The 16789-nt window shown below is 46.8% G+C and overlaps 1 protein-coding gene and 1 pseudogene across 1 annotated transcript; both read left to right on the forward strand.

Moving 5' to 3' along the window:
* Positions 1–2414: 2414 nt before the first annotated feature.
* Positions 2415–8818, forward strand: LOC112557141 (endoglucanase 4-like). Its single transcript, XM_025226796.1, has 16 exons — positions 2415–2557; positions 2746–2932; positions 3067–3187; positions 3317–3391; positions 3666–3737; positions 3901–4058; positions 4245–4452; positions 4729–4896; positions 5134–5318; positions 5446–5605; positions 6186–6297; positions 6902–7052; positions 7407–7551; positions 7671–7836; positions 8116–8306; positions 8582–8818. Exons 2-16 carry the CDS (start codon positions 2756–2758, stop codon positions 8662–8664), a joined length of 2172 nt encoding a protein of 723 aa, XP_025082581.1. The 5' UTR covers positions 2415–2557; positions 2746–2755; the 3' UTR covers positions 8665–8818.
* A 1281-nt stretch (positions 8819–10099) lies between these two features.
* Positions 10100–16789, forward strand: LOC112557142 (annotated as a pseudogene).

Below are 16789 nucleotides of genomic sequence, written 5' to 3' on the forward strand. Positions count from 1 at the left end.
GTTGATGCATTGGTCAGATATACAATGGAATATGTTAGAATGCGATGCAAAAGATGAGTGCAACAGTGCGAGTGTTTATGTTTGTGTATGTTTGTATGTTTGTCTGTTTGTGTATACATGTACCTCTATATTTGGTGCGTCTGCGTTCGTGTGTGTGCGTGTGTGTTGGGTCGTGGAATGGGGATTTTCACACACGCACACACACACTAACACTTACACTAACACTAACACTCACACACTAACACCCACACACACACACACACACGAGAGACAGATCTCGAGATGTTAGACACACACGTAACAAGATCTGTTCTTACACCTTAATAATAAGGTGGAGCTCAGCACAAGATTTACAGTATTTTCCTAATCTGGGTAAATAGGCCCTTCCGTTCTCGAGATACATCACCGGGCACAAAAGAAGGTCACGAACCCTCACCTCCAAGAAGCTTACGTCATTAAGTCTACAGCCAATGGAATTGCTGGGTCTGTATATTCAAGATGCAGTCAGAAGGATTGCTGGATTGTATGTGAAGGCGCATCTGTGGACATGAATGTTACCCCCTTTATGAACACTTTGAATGATTCAATCTTTGTCAGAGAACTTTAATGGGGGGGGGGGTATTTTGTAAGAGTGGGTGCTGGCAGGAAACGGTGCAAGTCTTCCTCGCATCCCCTCACGAGACGGGTGCTCCCTCTCCTACTCAAACATTCCCACCTCTAACTCTGTGGGTCAGTGTGTTTGAGGTGAACACAGGACGAAGACATCAACGTGAAGAAAGAAATACGAAATAAAAACATTTTTCTTTTGAAACATTCTTCCTCCTTATCTCAAAACTAAAGAAACAAATGTCAGTTCAACGTTTTCCTCGCTTATCGCACAAAAGCTTTACTTCAGAAAGAGTCTTTTCGGAGCCAGAAATAATGTCTGTCTTATCTCTCTTTGTGTTTCACAGACTTGCAGCCGTGTCCTAAAGGGTACCTTTACTGTAATTAACAAAGTTTTAACTCAAAGTCATCGTGGCTATGCTTTCTTTGACTTCTACCATTGTCTCTGTCCTCGAACTTGTGTGACTGGACTGCTGGCAGACGGTTTTACTAAAGCGAGGCTGGTGTATACAAAGCTTCCGGTTTAGTCACATTCATTGTTTAGTCTCGCCAAAACTAACTTAGAGGCTAAAGGTTGGTCTCGGCAGACAGAGAGCAGTCCACATACACAGTTCCGTTCTCTGTCCGAGTCGAGATCACCATGGCAACATGGACAACCAGACCGAGCAGACCTTCGTGACAACTTCTTCTTGTTGTTCCTAGTCGCCCTCAGTGGGGCATGGGGCGGCAACTATGTATTTGCGGTTTCTGTAGCACTTCTTTTTTGCAGGGTGGGGTTGATAGCACCACGCCCAACAGTCCTCCTTCATCCGGGCTTGGGTCCAGCCGAGTTCACGACAGCTGCGACGGCATAAATAATTTTGATGAGTGATGTACTCTGCCCCACAAACTGCCTGCACAATAGGCTGTCAAGTGCAAGAGGACTGATATTAAAAATCCCTAGAGCAGAAATAGTTGCTCCACTCGGATGGCTCTGTCATCTTGTCATCATCGTGAGAGCTTTGCTGCCATGTCTGCTGGCTGCACACTGATTGCATCATGGAGTGGAGCACCTCCCACAGACCGCACTTCGCCATTGTCTACATCCAGTGCTAATAAGAAACACTCCTGTCTTATCTTCATAGATTGTAGATATAACTGGAGGCTCGACACTCCTTTACAAGACAACATTTCTTTAAAATCTTATTTTCAGACCTTTAAGGACATTTATTTGTGTCCAACATGTCATTACAGGATTTCAAAAGTTCCTATTGTTACTAAATGTTTTAGGTCATGAATAAGTGCATTAGTTTTAGAGATTTCCAATTAACTCTGGATATTTTTATTACAGAGATAACGCTGCATCAGACAATGGCATAAGATAAAAAATATTTCGGTAATTTCTAGAAAAATATTCAACTGGTAGTAAGCGATACTAACGCTGGGGACGATACAATGAACTCCAAACAAAAATAATCTCATCACATTCTTCGTCAGAGTGATCGTGCTACATACATAACACATTTAGTAGTAGTAGTAGTAGTAGTAGTATCGGTTAATTATGAAAGAATTATGAAAACTGAGTACTCTGTAGGTCGTGAGAGAGTTTCGCTCCTGTTACTTTACATCAATGAATTCTGGAATCTTCCAGCCAAGCTCTGTGCACAACCATCTCCACGCCTTCACACACATCAACATAAACATTGTAAAGGTGGTCACGTGAGTTCACTGTCGTATGTTTTCCCAAGTCCTCCATTCTGACCGCAGTGTAAGGTCACGGGGTAGTCAGCCTGACGGCGGGGTGGATGAGGAGACCGCAGCATTGTGAGAGAAACAATGTTGAAAGACAGTCTGGAGGTCAGAGATTGCACTGCTGGTCACGACCTGGAGATAAGAGCGAAGGTCTCAACATTAATTATAAAAGTGTCACGACTGAGACACTCCAGTGGCTCTCAAGCAGCAGACAAGGCAGGTCAGACACAGGACCATCTTGCTGCTCCTTTGTTCTCTTTTCTTGTTAATCTCATTGTTTTACTTATATTTCACATCATCTTGTCTACAGTCTTCGTCACATCGATTGTTGTGTGTCATGATGTCTATTATGTGTTAGGTATTCAAAGCTGAGAGCACTCGTGCTACCCGAGTGTCTGTTATTTTCAGACTGTCAGCAATGTTCTCGCTGGTCCTGTGGGCGGTGCTGCCGCTCTTGGGCTTTGGCAGCATCACTGTACCCGTCAACAACCACTGGGCGGGTGGATTCCAGGCTAGAGTCTGTTTTAACATCGACAAGGACATGAGTTCCTGGGTCATCCATCTGGCTTTCGATCAACCTGTACAGACCCTTGATGTAAGGCTCACCTGTCATAGATAGGTAGACATAGATAGATAGATTACACAGGGCTACCATAGTCTACACCTGGAAGAGACTATGTCGGTGAGTTCAGTAGACGTTGATAACCGTGCTGCCCTCTGTCGGTGCAGGTGTGGACGGCCAATGCGCAGAGCACCAGCGCGGACAAGAAGGAATGGTCGCTGACCAACAAGGAGTGGAACGCAGTGGAGCATGTCGGGGACGAGCTGTGCATTGACCTCATGGGTCACGGTACGTTAGGTCGACTGTGTGATAGACACAAGGCATGATTGTTGGGGTGTCGTAGTGCTGCTGCTCTGATGATGATGATGATGATTGATGACGATGATGACGATGATATCATTGGTTATTCCGTTTCAGGCGACGGAGATATCGCGCCTGTGATCACAGCCACCCTGGAGGGAGCGGAAGGTGGCGGGTCGCACCAAGTTATTAGTGAGTGCTCACACATCTATGTATATAATAAAGTTACTAGTGCAGAAATATTACAAATACAGTTATTAGAGAATTGTATCTATCGTAGATTTATTAGCGAGTACACACATAGAATGAATTAGTTCTTAGTAACTATACCCTATATATTTATCTATAACAAGTATAAATAAAGTAATGAAATAAAGCAAAGAGGAGGAATGGTTTGTTGTTTCTGTTATTGTTCAACGATTCAAAAATGAACATGCGAGTTACAGTTATTTTTTCTCGTTGTTAGCAAGTGCACCCCGCACCACAGTCAACCTCCCTCCAGGTGTCACCACCGCTGAACCTCAGCCTACAGCCCCATGTAAGTAGCAAACTTCTCCTTCTACCATCTCTTTGTCCCCCAACACGTCTTACTGTCTCACAAAACACATCTCAGTTAGACAAGAAGCATCTCATTGTCCTAACAACAAATTTTGTCACCACCGTGATGTCAGCCTCATGTCACGTGTGTCACGTGTCTCCAGTGTCTGTCCCCGACGGAAACGGTTTCCCCGCCACCACCAGAGTCGCCAACGTCAGGGACGGGCTGTCGGAGCAGTGGCTGACCTTCACCATCACCGGCCCCACCGTCATGGGCTGGGTGGTCAAGTTCCGCTGCAACAAGCCAGTCACCAACCTCCACGTAAGCTTCACGTAATACTACGTCCACTGCGGAGACGCCCACTTCTCGTCCTCCTCTACGGTCTGTCTCTTCCAGTTCTTGGGTCCAGTCCTTACAGGTGTCCTCCTGATATTCAATAAACCAGGGAAAAAGTTCCACTAATAAACTATCAAGAACTCTCTGTTTATCAGTCGGTTGATGTTGCAGGTGGCAGATGCCGACGCCCTCAGCCACAACGAGGACATGACAGAGTGGCTGCTGGTGAACAACGACAACAAGATCGCCCTCAAGGCGGGAACCTTGGAGATGAAGATTGAAGTCAAGCTGGTGAATGTCCAAGACTCAGCCCCTCAGTGCTCGGCGATCCTCATCAACATGGGCGTAGATAACTACACGTGCGGCGAGCTACCCAACAGTAAGTAGCCTCCCCTTGCTGTTAGGATCCATCACTTGCCGGAGTTTCACAATAGTAAATGGCTTCCTCTTTGTGACTTCGCCTTCTCATCGTTGTGGACTCAGTATCTATATTTTTATATTACTGTGAGGCTCCAATACTGTTCATATCTTTTTGTTATCACCATCCGAGCTTTAAACTCACTGGGTAACCAGACTTTCAGTGATAATCTTCATGTCACTTACTAAGTGTGCTTGTCCACATCCCTTTCAGTGACATTGTTGTCTGATTCCACAGAGGCCAACTCCAAGTACAACTATGACGATGTCCTGTACAAGTCCATCTTGTTCTACGAGGCGCAGCGCTCGGGCAAACTTCCGGCCAACAACCGCATCCCCTGGCGAGGCGACTCCGCCCTCAATGATGGAGATGGCGGGGTGGACCTGACTGGCGGGTGGTATGACGGTAAGAGCAGCTCCTGTCCATCCCACAATGCAGCAGTTTGTCATCGATGATTTATAACATTCTGCTTTACCGATGCAGACTGAGTTAATGTAAGTCAGCAGCTCCTAAGGAAGATTACGGGGGACCCACGATGAGGTTAAGACGAAAACAGTTTTTCTCTCATAAGTTTAGAACAAAGGAATGTCGGGTTAAAAGTCTGAAATAAAACCGTTATTGCACGATGGGTTCCTGTTGCAGCGGGAGACTTCGTCAAGTTCAACTTCCCCATGGCCTGGTCCACGGCCATCTTGAACTGGGGCTTGCTGCAGTTCAAGGACGCCTACGAGGCCGCAGGTCAGCTGGAGTGGATGTACGAGAGTGTCAAGTGGCCGCTGGACTACCTGCTCAAGTGTCACGCGTCTGATGACGTGCTGTACGTGCAGGTGAGTGAACACTGTAGCGGTCGGACAGGTTTGTGAGCAGGAGGACAGTTGTATTTTCACTTGATCGTGTGACGAGTTTCAACTACCGTACTTTGACAAACTAAAGACACTTCAATCCCATTGTCAGGTGGGTGATGGAGGTGCGGACCACGGATCATGGGGGAGACCCGAGGACATGAAGATGGCCAGACCCGCCTTCAAGATTGACGCCAGCAAACCTGGCTCCGAAGTTGCCATGGAAACAGCTGTTGCCTTTGTGACTGGCCACTTGGCTTTCAAAGAAAAAGGTAGATATGAGAACAGGCCAGGGGAGGATAGTTGGGTAGCAATCAACCAACAGGCCAAGCAAACTCAAAACCATTCCATTAAATAATTCATTGATTGAGAACCGAGGAGACGAAACCTTGAACTTCCTTCTCAAGATGCCGAGCGATTGATGTATGAAAATCACATAATATTCATAATATTATTGTGGATCTTGACTCTACTGCTTCTAATATATTTAGACAATATTTTGTGTCTTTGACTGAATGAATCCTCTCTCTCGTTGACTGTACTCTCGGTAGTTAGTAAGCGAGGATAAGTCGTTGCTCTGAGGTCACGTGGACACTTCGAGGACACGCGACTTACTTCTAAGATGAGAAGTCGATGCCCGACCCCGCAGATGTTGTTTTACCTTGTAAAGTGGTGACAAAGATGTCTGTAGTAAGAAACATGAAGAAGCCTGTGGGGTCTGGACACCGATTATAACTTAGGAAACAAGACGCTTTTCCTCAGTTTGTCCCGGGAAACTACTTACTCTCACCTCGTGACTACGGCCCTGATCTCACTTCTACCCCTTCAACCTCTTTTAACTTTGCGCCTCAGATCCGCCATACTCAGCCAAACTGCTGCAACATGCCAAGTCCCTGTGGGAGTTCGCTGTCACACACAAGGGCAAGTACAGTGAAAGTGTCTCCGCTGCCGCAAGTTACTACAAGTAAGTGTTGGGAGGGAGATGCTGGCACTAAGCCCTCGTCATTAGGTAAAGTAAACATAGTCCCTGGACCTTTCCTTAGGGGAGTAAGGCGACGAAGACCAGGCATTCATTGGGGCCTGTTTTGTTTTTGTTTTGCTTTCTTATTTGTTGTTTTTTATTTGTTGTTTGTTTGTTTTTTTTTCTAGATGGTGACCATCTCTTCTCTCTCGCTGCCCTTTATTTTCCCAACAGTCCAGGAAAGCTCACTCCGCTCCAGATTTGGACTCTAGTGCCCTAACCACTGGGATATCGACTTACCCCTGTAGTACTGAATATTTACACTGATTTATGGTTATTTTGACTGAGTCTATAGCTTTACTGTTTTCACTGAGTGTTGTGTGATGCTGTTGCTGTCGATGATTGAAAGCTTTAAAGTTTATTTTATTTATCTGATAGAATTCACAGCCTGCACCTCATAGAATACAAAGTTAGTCTAGTGCGGTCAGAACACATTTGATATGGTGGTTGGACGACAGTTTGAGGGTCTATGTGTAATAAAGTCGATTGCGCTATAAGGTGTAAGAGTCTCTAGACACATTGTGACCTGACCTGACCTTTGCCCCAGTTCCGTCAACGTCACGGACGAGTTGTGCTGGGGGTCGCTGTGGTTGTACAAGGCCACCAAGGAACCCAAGTACCTGGAGGAGGCCCTCAAGCACTACGATGCTTCTCCCGACTGGGGCATGTCCTGGGACGATGTCTTCATCGGCAATCAGGTGGGTGAGCTGTCACGTGATACGGCGTCCTTACTGTAGTGACACATCACACAACCAAACTGTGGCTGTTAACCACACCTTGACCCTACTGACCTGGCTAGCTTCTGGACATTCCTTATTTGTGCTTTCAGGAGGTTCCTCAAACCCTTCCCCCTTCCCCTGTCTACGTTGACACATTTTCTCATGTTTCTAAGTTCATCTCCACACCGGCACTTACCTGACTTTGTCCAGCCTCCTTTTCGCAAAAAGATGGCCGCTAGAAGTCAGAAGCGAAATGACCGCCAGCAGAAAACTATTTGCTTGTTGGGATTGTCTGTTCACAACTCTCACAATGAACATCACGTTCACTGGCAGGTGTTGCTGTACGAACTCACGAAGGAGGAGAAGTACAAAGCAGCTGTGGAGGGCACCTTCAAGGAGTGGTTCCCTGGCGGAACTGTCCCCTACACCCCTAAGGGTCTGGCGTACAGACTGCAGTGGGGCGCCCTACGGTACTCGTGTAAGTGTACAACCTCGTGTGGAATCTTACAGTGTTTGTCCAAAGATATTATTTATAGTATTCAGACATTCACTACTTGCGTGCGTGCGTCCATGTACACGTGCCGACTTTTATTCCAGCCAACATGGCTATGGCCGCGCTGATGGCTGCAGAAGCGGGTATCCACCCGGACGAGTATCGCCACTGGGCCATGTGTCAGATCCACTACGCCCTGGGGGACACTGGCCGCAGCTTTGTCGTGGGTTTTGGCAAAAATCCACCCGTCAGTCCTCACCACCGCTCTAGGTGAGAACATTTGGCACTCTAACTAAACAGGTGTCGCACTGAAGTCTCCAGTAGCAGGTGTAAACATTGTAGTCTAGCTCTGAGCTCTCCAGGTGTAAACATTGTAGTCTAGCTCTGAGCTCTCCAGGTGTAAACATTGTAGTCTAGCTCTGAGCTCTCCAGGTGTAAACATTGTAGTCAAGCAGACAAACGCTTGCACGTGCGTCTCCACACTTGACACAAAGTCACGTGACACACTGTCTCTAAAGTTTGTCTGTCGGGTGTGTTGTCTGTGGCCAGCTCCTGCCCCAACCTACCTGTGCGGTGTAACATGAACTACCTCCACCTGGACACCCCCAACACTCACATGCTGTGCGGGGCGCTGGTGGGTGGCCCCGATAGCTCGGATGGTTACAAGGACAGCCGCGAGAACTACGTCAACAACGAGGTGGCCTGCGACTACAACGCCGGCTTCCAGACAGCCGTGGCCGGTACGCAGCCTCATGGCCGGCCGTCTGTCCTTCCTCTGTATTTCTGAACTTTAGATGACTGTCATGACTTTTTTAACAAATGTTTAGTTTTTGTCTCGTGTCTACTGATTGACCATGCAAACAATTAGTTAATAGATGGAATTAAATAAGTTCCGTGCAGGGGATGGGGACACATGAGACCTAAAGCTCTGTGCAAAGTGTGATATAAACTATATATCAACTATGTATATAAAAGCAGACCACAGTGAGAACTAAGGACATGTTGTCTGCTGCAGGTCTTCGCTCGCTGTTGCTAAGGAACCTGCATCCCGAGCAGAAGGGCAGCGCCACGTGTCCCTACCAGGGGTCAGCCCCGTGAGCAGGGGTCAGTGCCAAGACTTGTGATAGACTTACCTGGTCAGCACCTTGCTTCACACTTGCTGTTTGTTTTGAAGGCATTCGTGTTTCGTTTTCCATCGATCGCAGTGTATTTCTTCTTGAAAATAAAATAAACTCGACCTCGTATAGAAATACTGTCTGTGCGTTTGTGGTGTGTGCGGCTTGCCTTCTGTGTGTGTGTGTGAGTGTGTGTTTCTGTTACTCTCTTTATATTCTAAACTTTGACTTTCTTGGATTCAAAAGGAAGACCAGATAATTCTCTTTCGAGAGTGACCAGCATAAGTCAATAAATTAAGAGAAGGAGTAGATGGCTCGCATGGAATATTTCTGACACAACAAGACAGCAAGTTCACAGCTTTTTGAATTGAGGTTTATCCTGTGTTCTTGTAAGCTTTTGAAGTAAGTCTCAGGACCAATGTTGATAATTTTTTTAAAATCCAAAGCTTTACAATAAAAACATTTATGACTGATTTTATTTCTCTTCATGACATGAACACTAATGACACTAAAAGAGTGTGAAGAATGCTATATACTCTATGAATGCCATTTTGTCTATTCTACGCACTGAATACCACCTTCGATAAAAGTAAGTTTCAAAAAGGCAGACTACTCATGGACCTTCATTTACTTACAATATTTATACAACTTCCGGCAGGCAGAGACGGTGACCCCATCTTGTGACCTTTTGTTGTCCGTGAGATGCTAGTGAGAGCCGAGAGTACAGGCGACCCCTCATCTTGAGACTGACTGATTGCTAACAACAGGGATTATCATACTAAAGATAATCCAATGTCATATTTTCTGAAGCAATTACTGTGTATATCTGACATACAAATGACATTAGAGAAACAGAAATTATATTTAAACTGTTGTCTTTGCTAAACTGTTATAAACTGTTTCGCTGTCAATAAACCACTTTCTTCTTTTTTGTCCATCTATCACTCTTTGTCACATACCTGACAGAACTCACGCTAGGCATCCATTGAGAAATAAGTTCAAACTTAGTCTGGGTGCCTGCACTGCCACCTACACTTGTTGTCATGGAAACAGTGTGACAGTCACTGTGATGTGTGATTGACAGATAGTCAAGAGAGATGTTTGGTCGTGTCCAAAGATAAGTATTCATGTTTATATTTGTACTCATGGCCACTGGGTAAGGAACCGACGGGTACGGTCAAGTTACCCCAACAGGCAAACTTCTACAGGGTAGAGTGTGTCGCTCTCAAACGGGTGGCAGACATGACAGTTGTCTGTGTCAGCAGCTCATTCATGACTCATATACCACTCCCTTCGTCTGTCATTATATGTCAGTCAGATAAATAAATCCCAGAATTCAACCCCACATCTAGTTTTGAAATTGTCAACACATTCACTAGCGTAGTCCTACCTGCTCACCCGTGTAGGGTCCCACCAGGGGTCACGGCGGGTGGCCTGTGGAAGACTACAGAAACTGTCAGGTATCCGGGGCCACCCAGATAACAGACACGACCTTGGGTGGGAGGTATAAAAGTGTGGCCATCTCTAGACGAGTAGCTGCATCATCTGTAGAGAAGGTCAGTTAGTGGTTTGTCTGGTTTCTTGTAAATTACACGGTTTTTCTTATTCTAGTCATTGTCGTATCTCATCGTCATCCTTATCTAATAATGTTTGTCTTCTGTATGACTTGTTTGTGTCATGTACTATAGTGTCTGCCTATGTGTCAGTTTGTTTGTCTAATTATGATAATTGCTGTGCTGTGTGCCCCACTGTGTCGTATGTCCTACTGATGCCGAGTTTAACTGTTTAAAATAATCTCTCTTGTGTCATGGGCCGCGCTGCGTGAGTATCGAACCTCTAGTAGACCCTGTGGATGTGGGAGCTCATGGACACTCTGGTTTCTTGAAGAATTTTGCAGGAATGTTGTCGCTAGTCTTGTGGGCGGGGCTCCCGCTCCTGGTCTTGAGCAGCGTCACTGTACCCGTCACCAATCATTGGCCGGGTGGATTCCAGGCAAAAGTCTGTTTCACTATCGACAAAGAGATGACTTCTTGGGTCGTGGATCTTGTCTTCGATCACCCTGTGGAGACACTGAGCGTAAGACATCTCTCTCGATGGCTAGATAGGATAGATAGGATGGAGAGATGGATGAATGGATAGATAGATAGGATAGAGAGATGGATGAATAGATAGATAGGATGGAGAGATGGATGGATGGATGGATGGATGGATGGATGGATGGATGGATGGATGGATGGATGGATGGATGGATAGATGGATAGGATGGATGGATGGATGGATGGATGGATGGATGGGCGCTGCCAATCCTGTCCACTGTCTGTGTAGCTGTGGACGGCCGATGCGAAGAGCACCAGCGCAGACAAGACGAAATGGACGCTGACCAGCAAGACGTGGAACTCCCAGGAGCATGTGGGAGATGAGCTGTGCATCGATATCAATGGCCAAGGTGGGCATGGACTGTCCTCACTGACTTCATGGGATTTTGTACAGCGAAACGCTGGATGATGATGATGATGATGATGATTGATTGATGATTGATTGATGATTAATTGATGATTAATTGATGATTGATTGATGATTGATTGATGATTCTCCCAGGTAGCGGTGATGACTGGCGTGTTGTAAAAGCCACCTTGGAAGGAGCAGCAGATGGCGGGTCATACCAAGTTGTTAGTGAGTATGACATGCGCGCCTGCCGTCTGTTCCTCTTTGTGTGTGTGGTGTGTGTGTGAGAGAGAGAGAGAGACAGAGAGAGAAAGAGAGACAAAGAGAGAGAGAGAAAGATAGAGAGAAGTGTATGTGTTTTGGTCGTGTGAGTGCTCTAGCATTGTGATTGCTATGTCGTCCTCAAACACTCACAACACCTGTTTTTCTCGTTGTCAGCAAGCGCCCCTCTCCCACCAGGTGTCTCTGCAGCTCCAGGTAAGTATTATTAGTCTATCATTAACCTGGAGTCTAAATTTAATGTAACTAGAATGTTAAATGCAGCATTGCCATAATATTTCAACATTGGAGTCTGTTGGCATGTACTACTGAGTAACATAATACATTCATCCTTTGCTCTTGACATACATGGAGTAGCTTTCTGTCACAAAACTTCACTGACTACAAAACCACAATCAAGCTTCAGTCTGCATTGTTTCACACTGAGTACCCCGAGTACATTGAGTCCAGTGTTGACACTAACATCACTCGACACACGCAGTCTCTACTGTAAGTCAGCTACACCAGCAACATCACACCTGTCAACCTCTCTACCCATCATGCACTCGTGTAGCCGTGATGTCAGCCTCATGTCACATGTGTCTCCAGTGTCTGTCCCCGACGGAAACGGTTTCCCCGCCACCACCAGAGTCGCCAACGTCAGGGACGGGCTGTCGGAGCAGTGGCTGACCTTCACCATCACCGGCCCCACCGTCATGGGCTGGGTGGTCAAGTTCCGCTGCAACAAGCCAGTCACCAACCTCAACGTAAGCGACACTACGTCGTTAGCATCACGTGATAATCACGTCTAACGCTGTAGCCGCTCATTTCCTGTCCGTCACGTGATGAGTTTATTATTTTTTTTTTTTAATTTCTTTCCGAGACTTCGCAAACTTTCCCTATGACTATGTGTTCATATGCTATTTCGGCTGGCTGGTTTGTTGGATGGTTCATTCATCCGTTGAACGGTTCGTCTATGTGACAGGTGGCAGATGCCGATGCCCTCAGCCACAACGCCGACATGACGGAGTGGCTGCTGGTGAACAACGACAACAAGATCGCCCTCAAGGCGGGAACCTTGGAGATGAAGATTGAAGTCAAGCTGGTGAATGTCCACGACTCAGCCCCTCAGTGCTCGGCGATCCTCATCAACATGGGGTAGATAACTACACGTGCGGCGAGCTACCCAACAGTAAGTAGCCTCCCCTTGCTGTGGTGATCTATCACTTGCCGGAGTTTCACAATAGTAAATGGCTTCCTCTTTGTGACTCTGTAGCTTTGGAATCCTTACCATAAGGCCAGCCAGCTCCTTCTCTCGCCACTCAGGCTTTCAGTAAAATCATTGTCAGAGGTTTGAACCTTGAGGTTTCTTTGACCAGTGGGCGGGTTCCAGTGATATCTTGAGGTAACTCACCATCTAACCTCCTGTTCTGTTTAACACCGATATGTAACTGTCACCAGAGGCCAACTCCAAGTACAACTACGACGACCTTCTGTACAAATCCATCTTGTTCTACGAGGCGCAGCGCTCGGGCAAACTTCCGGCCAACAACCGCATCCCCTGGCGAGGCGACTCCGCCCTCAACGACCACGGCAATGCCGGCGAGGACTTGACTGGCGGCTGGTACGACGGTAAGAACAGCTCGCGACGATCCCACAATGCAGTAGTTTATGTCCTTGTGGAGTTTTGTTTACCAATGAAGATTCTGCTCGGAGAGGAGTTAGCAGCTCACCAAGCAGACTGAGAAAAGTTAACGATCTTGCCGACGATGAATGAGTCTTAAGATGTAAAATATTTTCTGACCTGGAAGCTGAGTATCTCAGACCGTCTGAAGTCTGACATCAGGCAGCCCCTGAGACACGACACACGCTGTGAGACAATGAAGTTAATGTTTACTGTATGAAAATAAACTAATTGTAAAACACATGTTTACTTCACTTCACCTAACGACATTGTTTACTGTTGCAGCGGGAGACTTCGTCAAGTTCAACTTCCCCATGGCCTGGTCCACGGCCGTCTTGACCTGGGGCTTGCTGCAGTTCAAGGACGCCTACCAGGCCGCAGGTCAGCTGGAGTGGATGTACGAGAGCATCAAGTGGCCGCTGGACTACCTGCTCAAGTGTCACGTGTCTGACAACGTGCTGTACGTGCAGGTGGTGAACACTGTAGTGAACATACACGTCCTGTGAGAAGGTCCAGAACACTTGAGCAGTCTGATGGGAGGACATACAGACGATGCGAGTAAAACACAATAATACCTGAGCATACCTTGTCCTTTCACTGACTTTGATCACGTGACGGGTTTTGTACACCTTTGGCAGGTATCGTGAATTGCATGACCTGGTAATTGTGCAAACTCAAACCTTGGGTATCAATGTCAGGTGGGTGACGGGGGTGTGGACCACGGATCATGGGGGAGACCCGAGGACATGAAGATGGCCAGACCCGCCTTCAAGATCGACGCCAGCAAACCCGGATCTGAAGTTGCCATGGAAACAGCAGCTGCCTTCGCGGCTGGACATTTGGCTTTTAAAGAAAAAGGTTGGTATTACAACATGTTGGGGACAGTCCTGTATCTTTGTTTGTCACAGTGCAGGAAGGATTGTAATGACCTTCTGGTAGACGACAGCATTCTCCCAACAATTCAGCCAGTCACCCAACCAGCTGAGAACGAGGCTAGAGTGAGGACAAGCCACACTTTACACGTCCTCTTGACTTTTAATACTCGAAAACAATCGACACATAAATAGATGTACTGACAATAATTGATTAATGGATATCACACATCGATACTTCGATTAGTCTAGAAGCATCTGAAATACGTGTTCTTTAACATCACTTCAATGTTTTCTCCTTCACTTTGATTACTTTTACGGATTTTGTTGTTAAGACTTGTTAACCAGATTATTATTAGTATTTTCTTCCCCGCGACTCAGATCCGTCATACTCAGCCAAACTGCTGCAACATGCCAAGTCGCTGTGGCAGTTCGCTGTCACCCACAGGGCAAGTACAGTGACAGTGTGTCAGCTGCTGCCGGCTACTACAAGTGAGTGTTGGTCGCTGTGTGGTGCTTCTCACAATGGGATTACTGTGTTGCTGTAAGAACTAATTCTGTGTTCGAAGAATCAATGAATTTTGAGTTTATGAGCCTGTGTGTGAGCTCATTGTGACCTGACCTTTGTCCCAGTTCCGCCAACGTCACGGACGAGTTGTGCTGGGGGTCGCTGTGGTTGTACAAGGCCACCAAGGAACCCAAGTACCTGGAGGAGGCCCTCAAGCACTATGATGCTTCTCCCGACTGGGGCATGTCCTGGGACGATGTCTTCATCGGCAATCAGGTGGGTGAGCTGTCACGTGATACGGCGTCCTTACTGTAGTGACACATCACACAACCAAACTGTGGCTGTTAACCACAACAGGTGGGTGAGCCGCCAGAGAAAGACTTTGTCTTGATGTTGATGTTTGAGAAGCGCAAAGCAGTTAAGAAATATTCTGGGTCGTCGGCTTGGCACTGCCTTGACTAGTCCGACGAATAGTCATGAATTCGCTCGAAGGCACCCAGGGTGGAGCTGCTGACAGCTGGCTACTGGAGTTAAGCCCTCCTTTAAAACAAAACTTTGCCGTCTGTCGTTCACATTTCCCGCTGTTCATAGAGGACATCACATGTTCACTGGCAGGTGTTGCTGTACGAACTCACGAAGGAGGCCAAGTACAAAGCAGCTGTGGAGGGCACCTTCAAGGAGTGGTTCCCTGGCGGGACTGTCCCCTACACCCCTAAGGGTCTGGCGTACAGACTGCAGTGGGGCGCCCTACGGTACGCATGTAAGTTGGTATACAACTCATTCTCACCTTACAACAGTTCTGAAGGAGTCTAGACCGTCATGTTTAAATCACTTATAATGAAGACAGTCACATTCATTACATACCTGTTAAACGTAGATAGTGGTCACTTTTTTCTTAGAAGTCATCAGTGCTTGGGTTAGTCTGTCTGTTTGCTGGTCACAGACATGCTGCAGCTTCAATTAAATAAATACAAATTATTTTAGTTCACAGCAAATCATAATTTCTACTCCAGATCACTGAGTTCTTGTGTCCGCGTGCGTGTGCGTGCATGTGGGGGGTACGCATTTTTTTTTATTCCAGCCAACATGGCTATGGCCGCGCTGATGGCTGCAGAAGCGGGTATCCACCCGGACGAGTATCGCCACTGGGCCATGTGTCAGATCCACTACGCCCTGGGGGACACTGGCCGCAGCTTTGTCGTGGGTTTTGGAAAAAATCCACCTGTCAGTCCTCACCACCGCTCTAGGTGAGTACACTTGACACTAACTAACCAGGTGTCGCACTGAAGTCTCCAGCAGCAGGTGTAAACATTGTAGTCAAGCTCTGAGCTCTCCAGGTGTAAACATTGTAGTCCAGGCAGACAAACGCTTGCACGTGCGTCTCCACACTTGACACAAAGTCACGTGACACACTGTCTCTAACGTTTGTCTGTGGGTGTGTTGTCTGTGGCCAGCTCCTGCCCCAACCTACCTGTGCGGTGTAACATGAACTACCTCCACCTCGACACCCCCAACACTCACATGCTGTGCGGGGCGCTGGTGGGTGGCCCCGATAGCTCGGATGGTTACAAGGACAGCCGCGAGAACTACGTCAACAACGAGGTGGCCTGCGACTACAACGCCGGCTTCCAGACAGCCGTGGCCGGTATGTCTCATGGCCGGCCGTCTGTTTGCAAGCTCATTTTCTCCTGTTTCCTCTCTTCTGCAAACAATAGATAAATGTTTCTAAGTCCAAGCTATGTGTGTTGTTAAAATATATAAAATCTTGTCTGTGTAAGGTTGCAGTGCACCGCATGGCTGGTGAGTGGTTCACAGTGGAAAGGATGTGACATATGAAAGATGCGGATTATAGTTATATTTTTCAATTCCAGATTTTAATGGTCCACAGCCCCAACACTTCTTCGACTTTTATTTGCAATCCTCCGATATTGTACAACACAAGATGTTGTATTTATTTGCGTTCATAAAAAAAATGTTCCTGTCATAGTGTACCTCTTACGTATTCCTAATATTTTTTCTAATCCATGCATAAAGATCGTGTAAGGGAATTAGTGAGAAGGTAAGAAGGAAGGAGATATAAGGACATGTTGTCTGCTGCAGGTCTTCGCTCGCTGCTCATCAGACACTTGCATCCCGAGCAGAAGGGCGGCGCCTCGTGTCCCTACCATGGGGCAGCCCCTTGAGCAGGGAGACCTCACTGCCGGTGTTTCTGACAGATTGACCCTCACTTCATGTTCCTGTTCTCCTAAAGTGTGTTTGAAGACACCCTGTCACATCTTCGTGAGATCATTACGAATGTCCTAATGAGAAAATAAACTTGCTCACAAGCAGAGAACAGGTA

This window comes from Pomacea canaliculata, linkage group LG2 (assembly GCF_003073045.1).
Source record: "Pomacea canaliculata isolate SZHN2017 linkage group LG2, ASM307304v1, whole genome shotgun sequence".
NCBI lineage: Eukaryota > Metazoa > Mollusca > Gastropoda > Architaenioglossa > Ampullariidae > Pomacea > Pomacea canaliculata.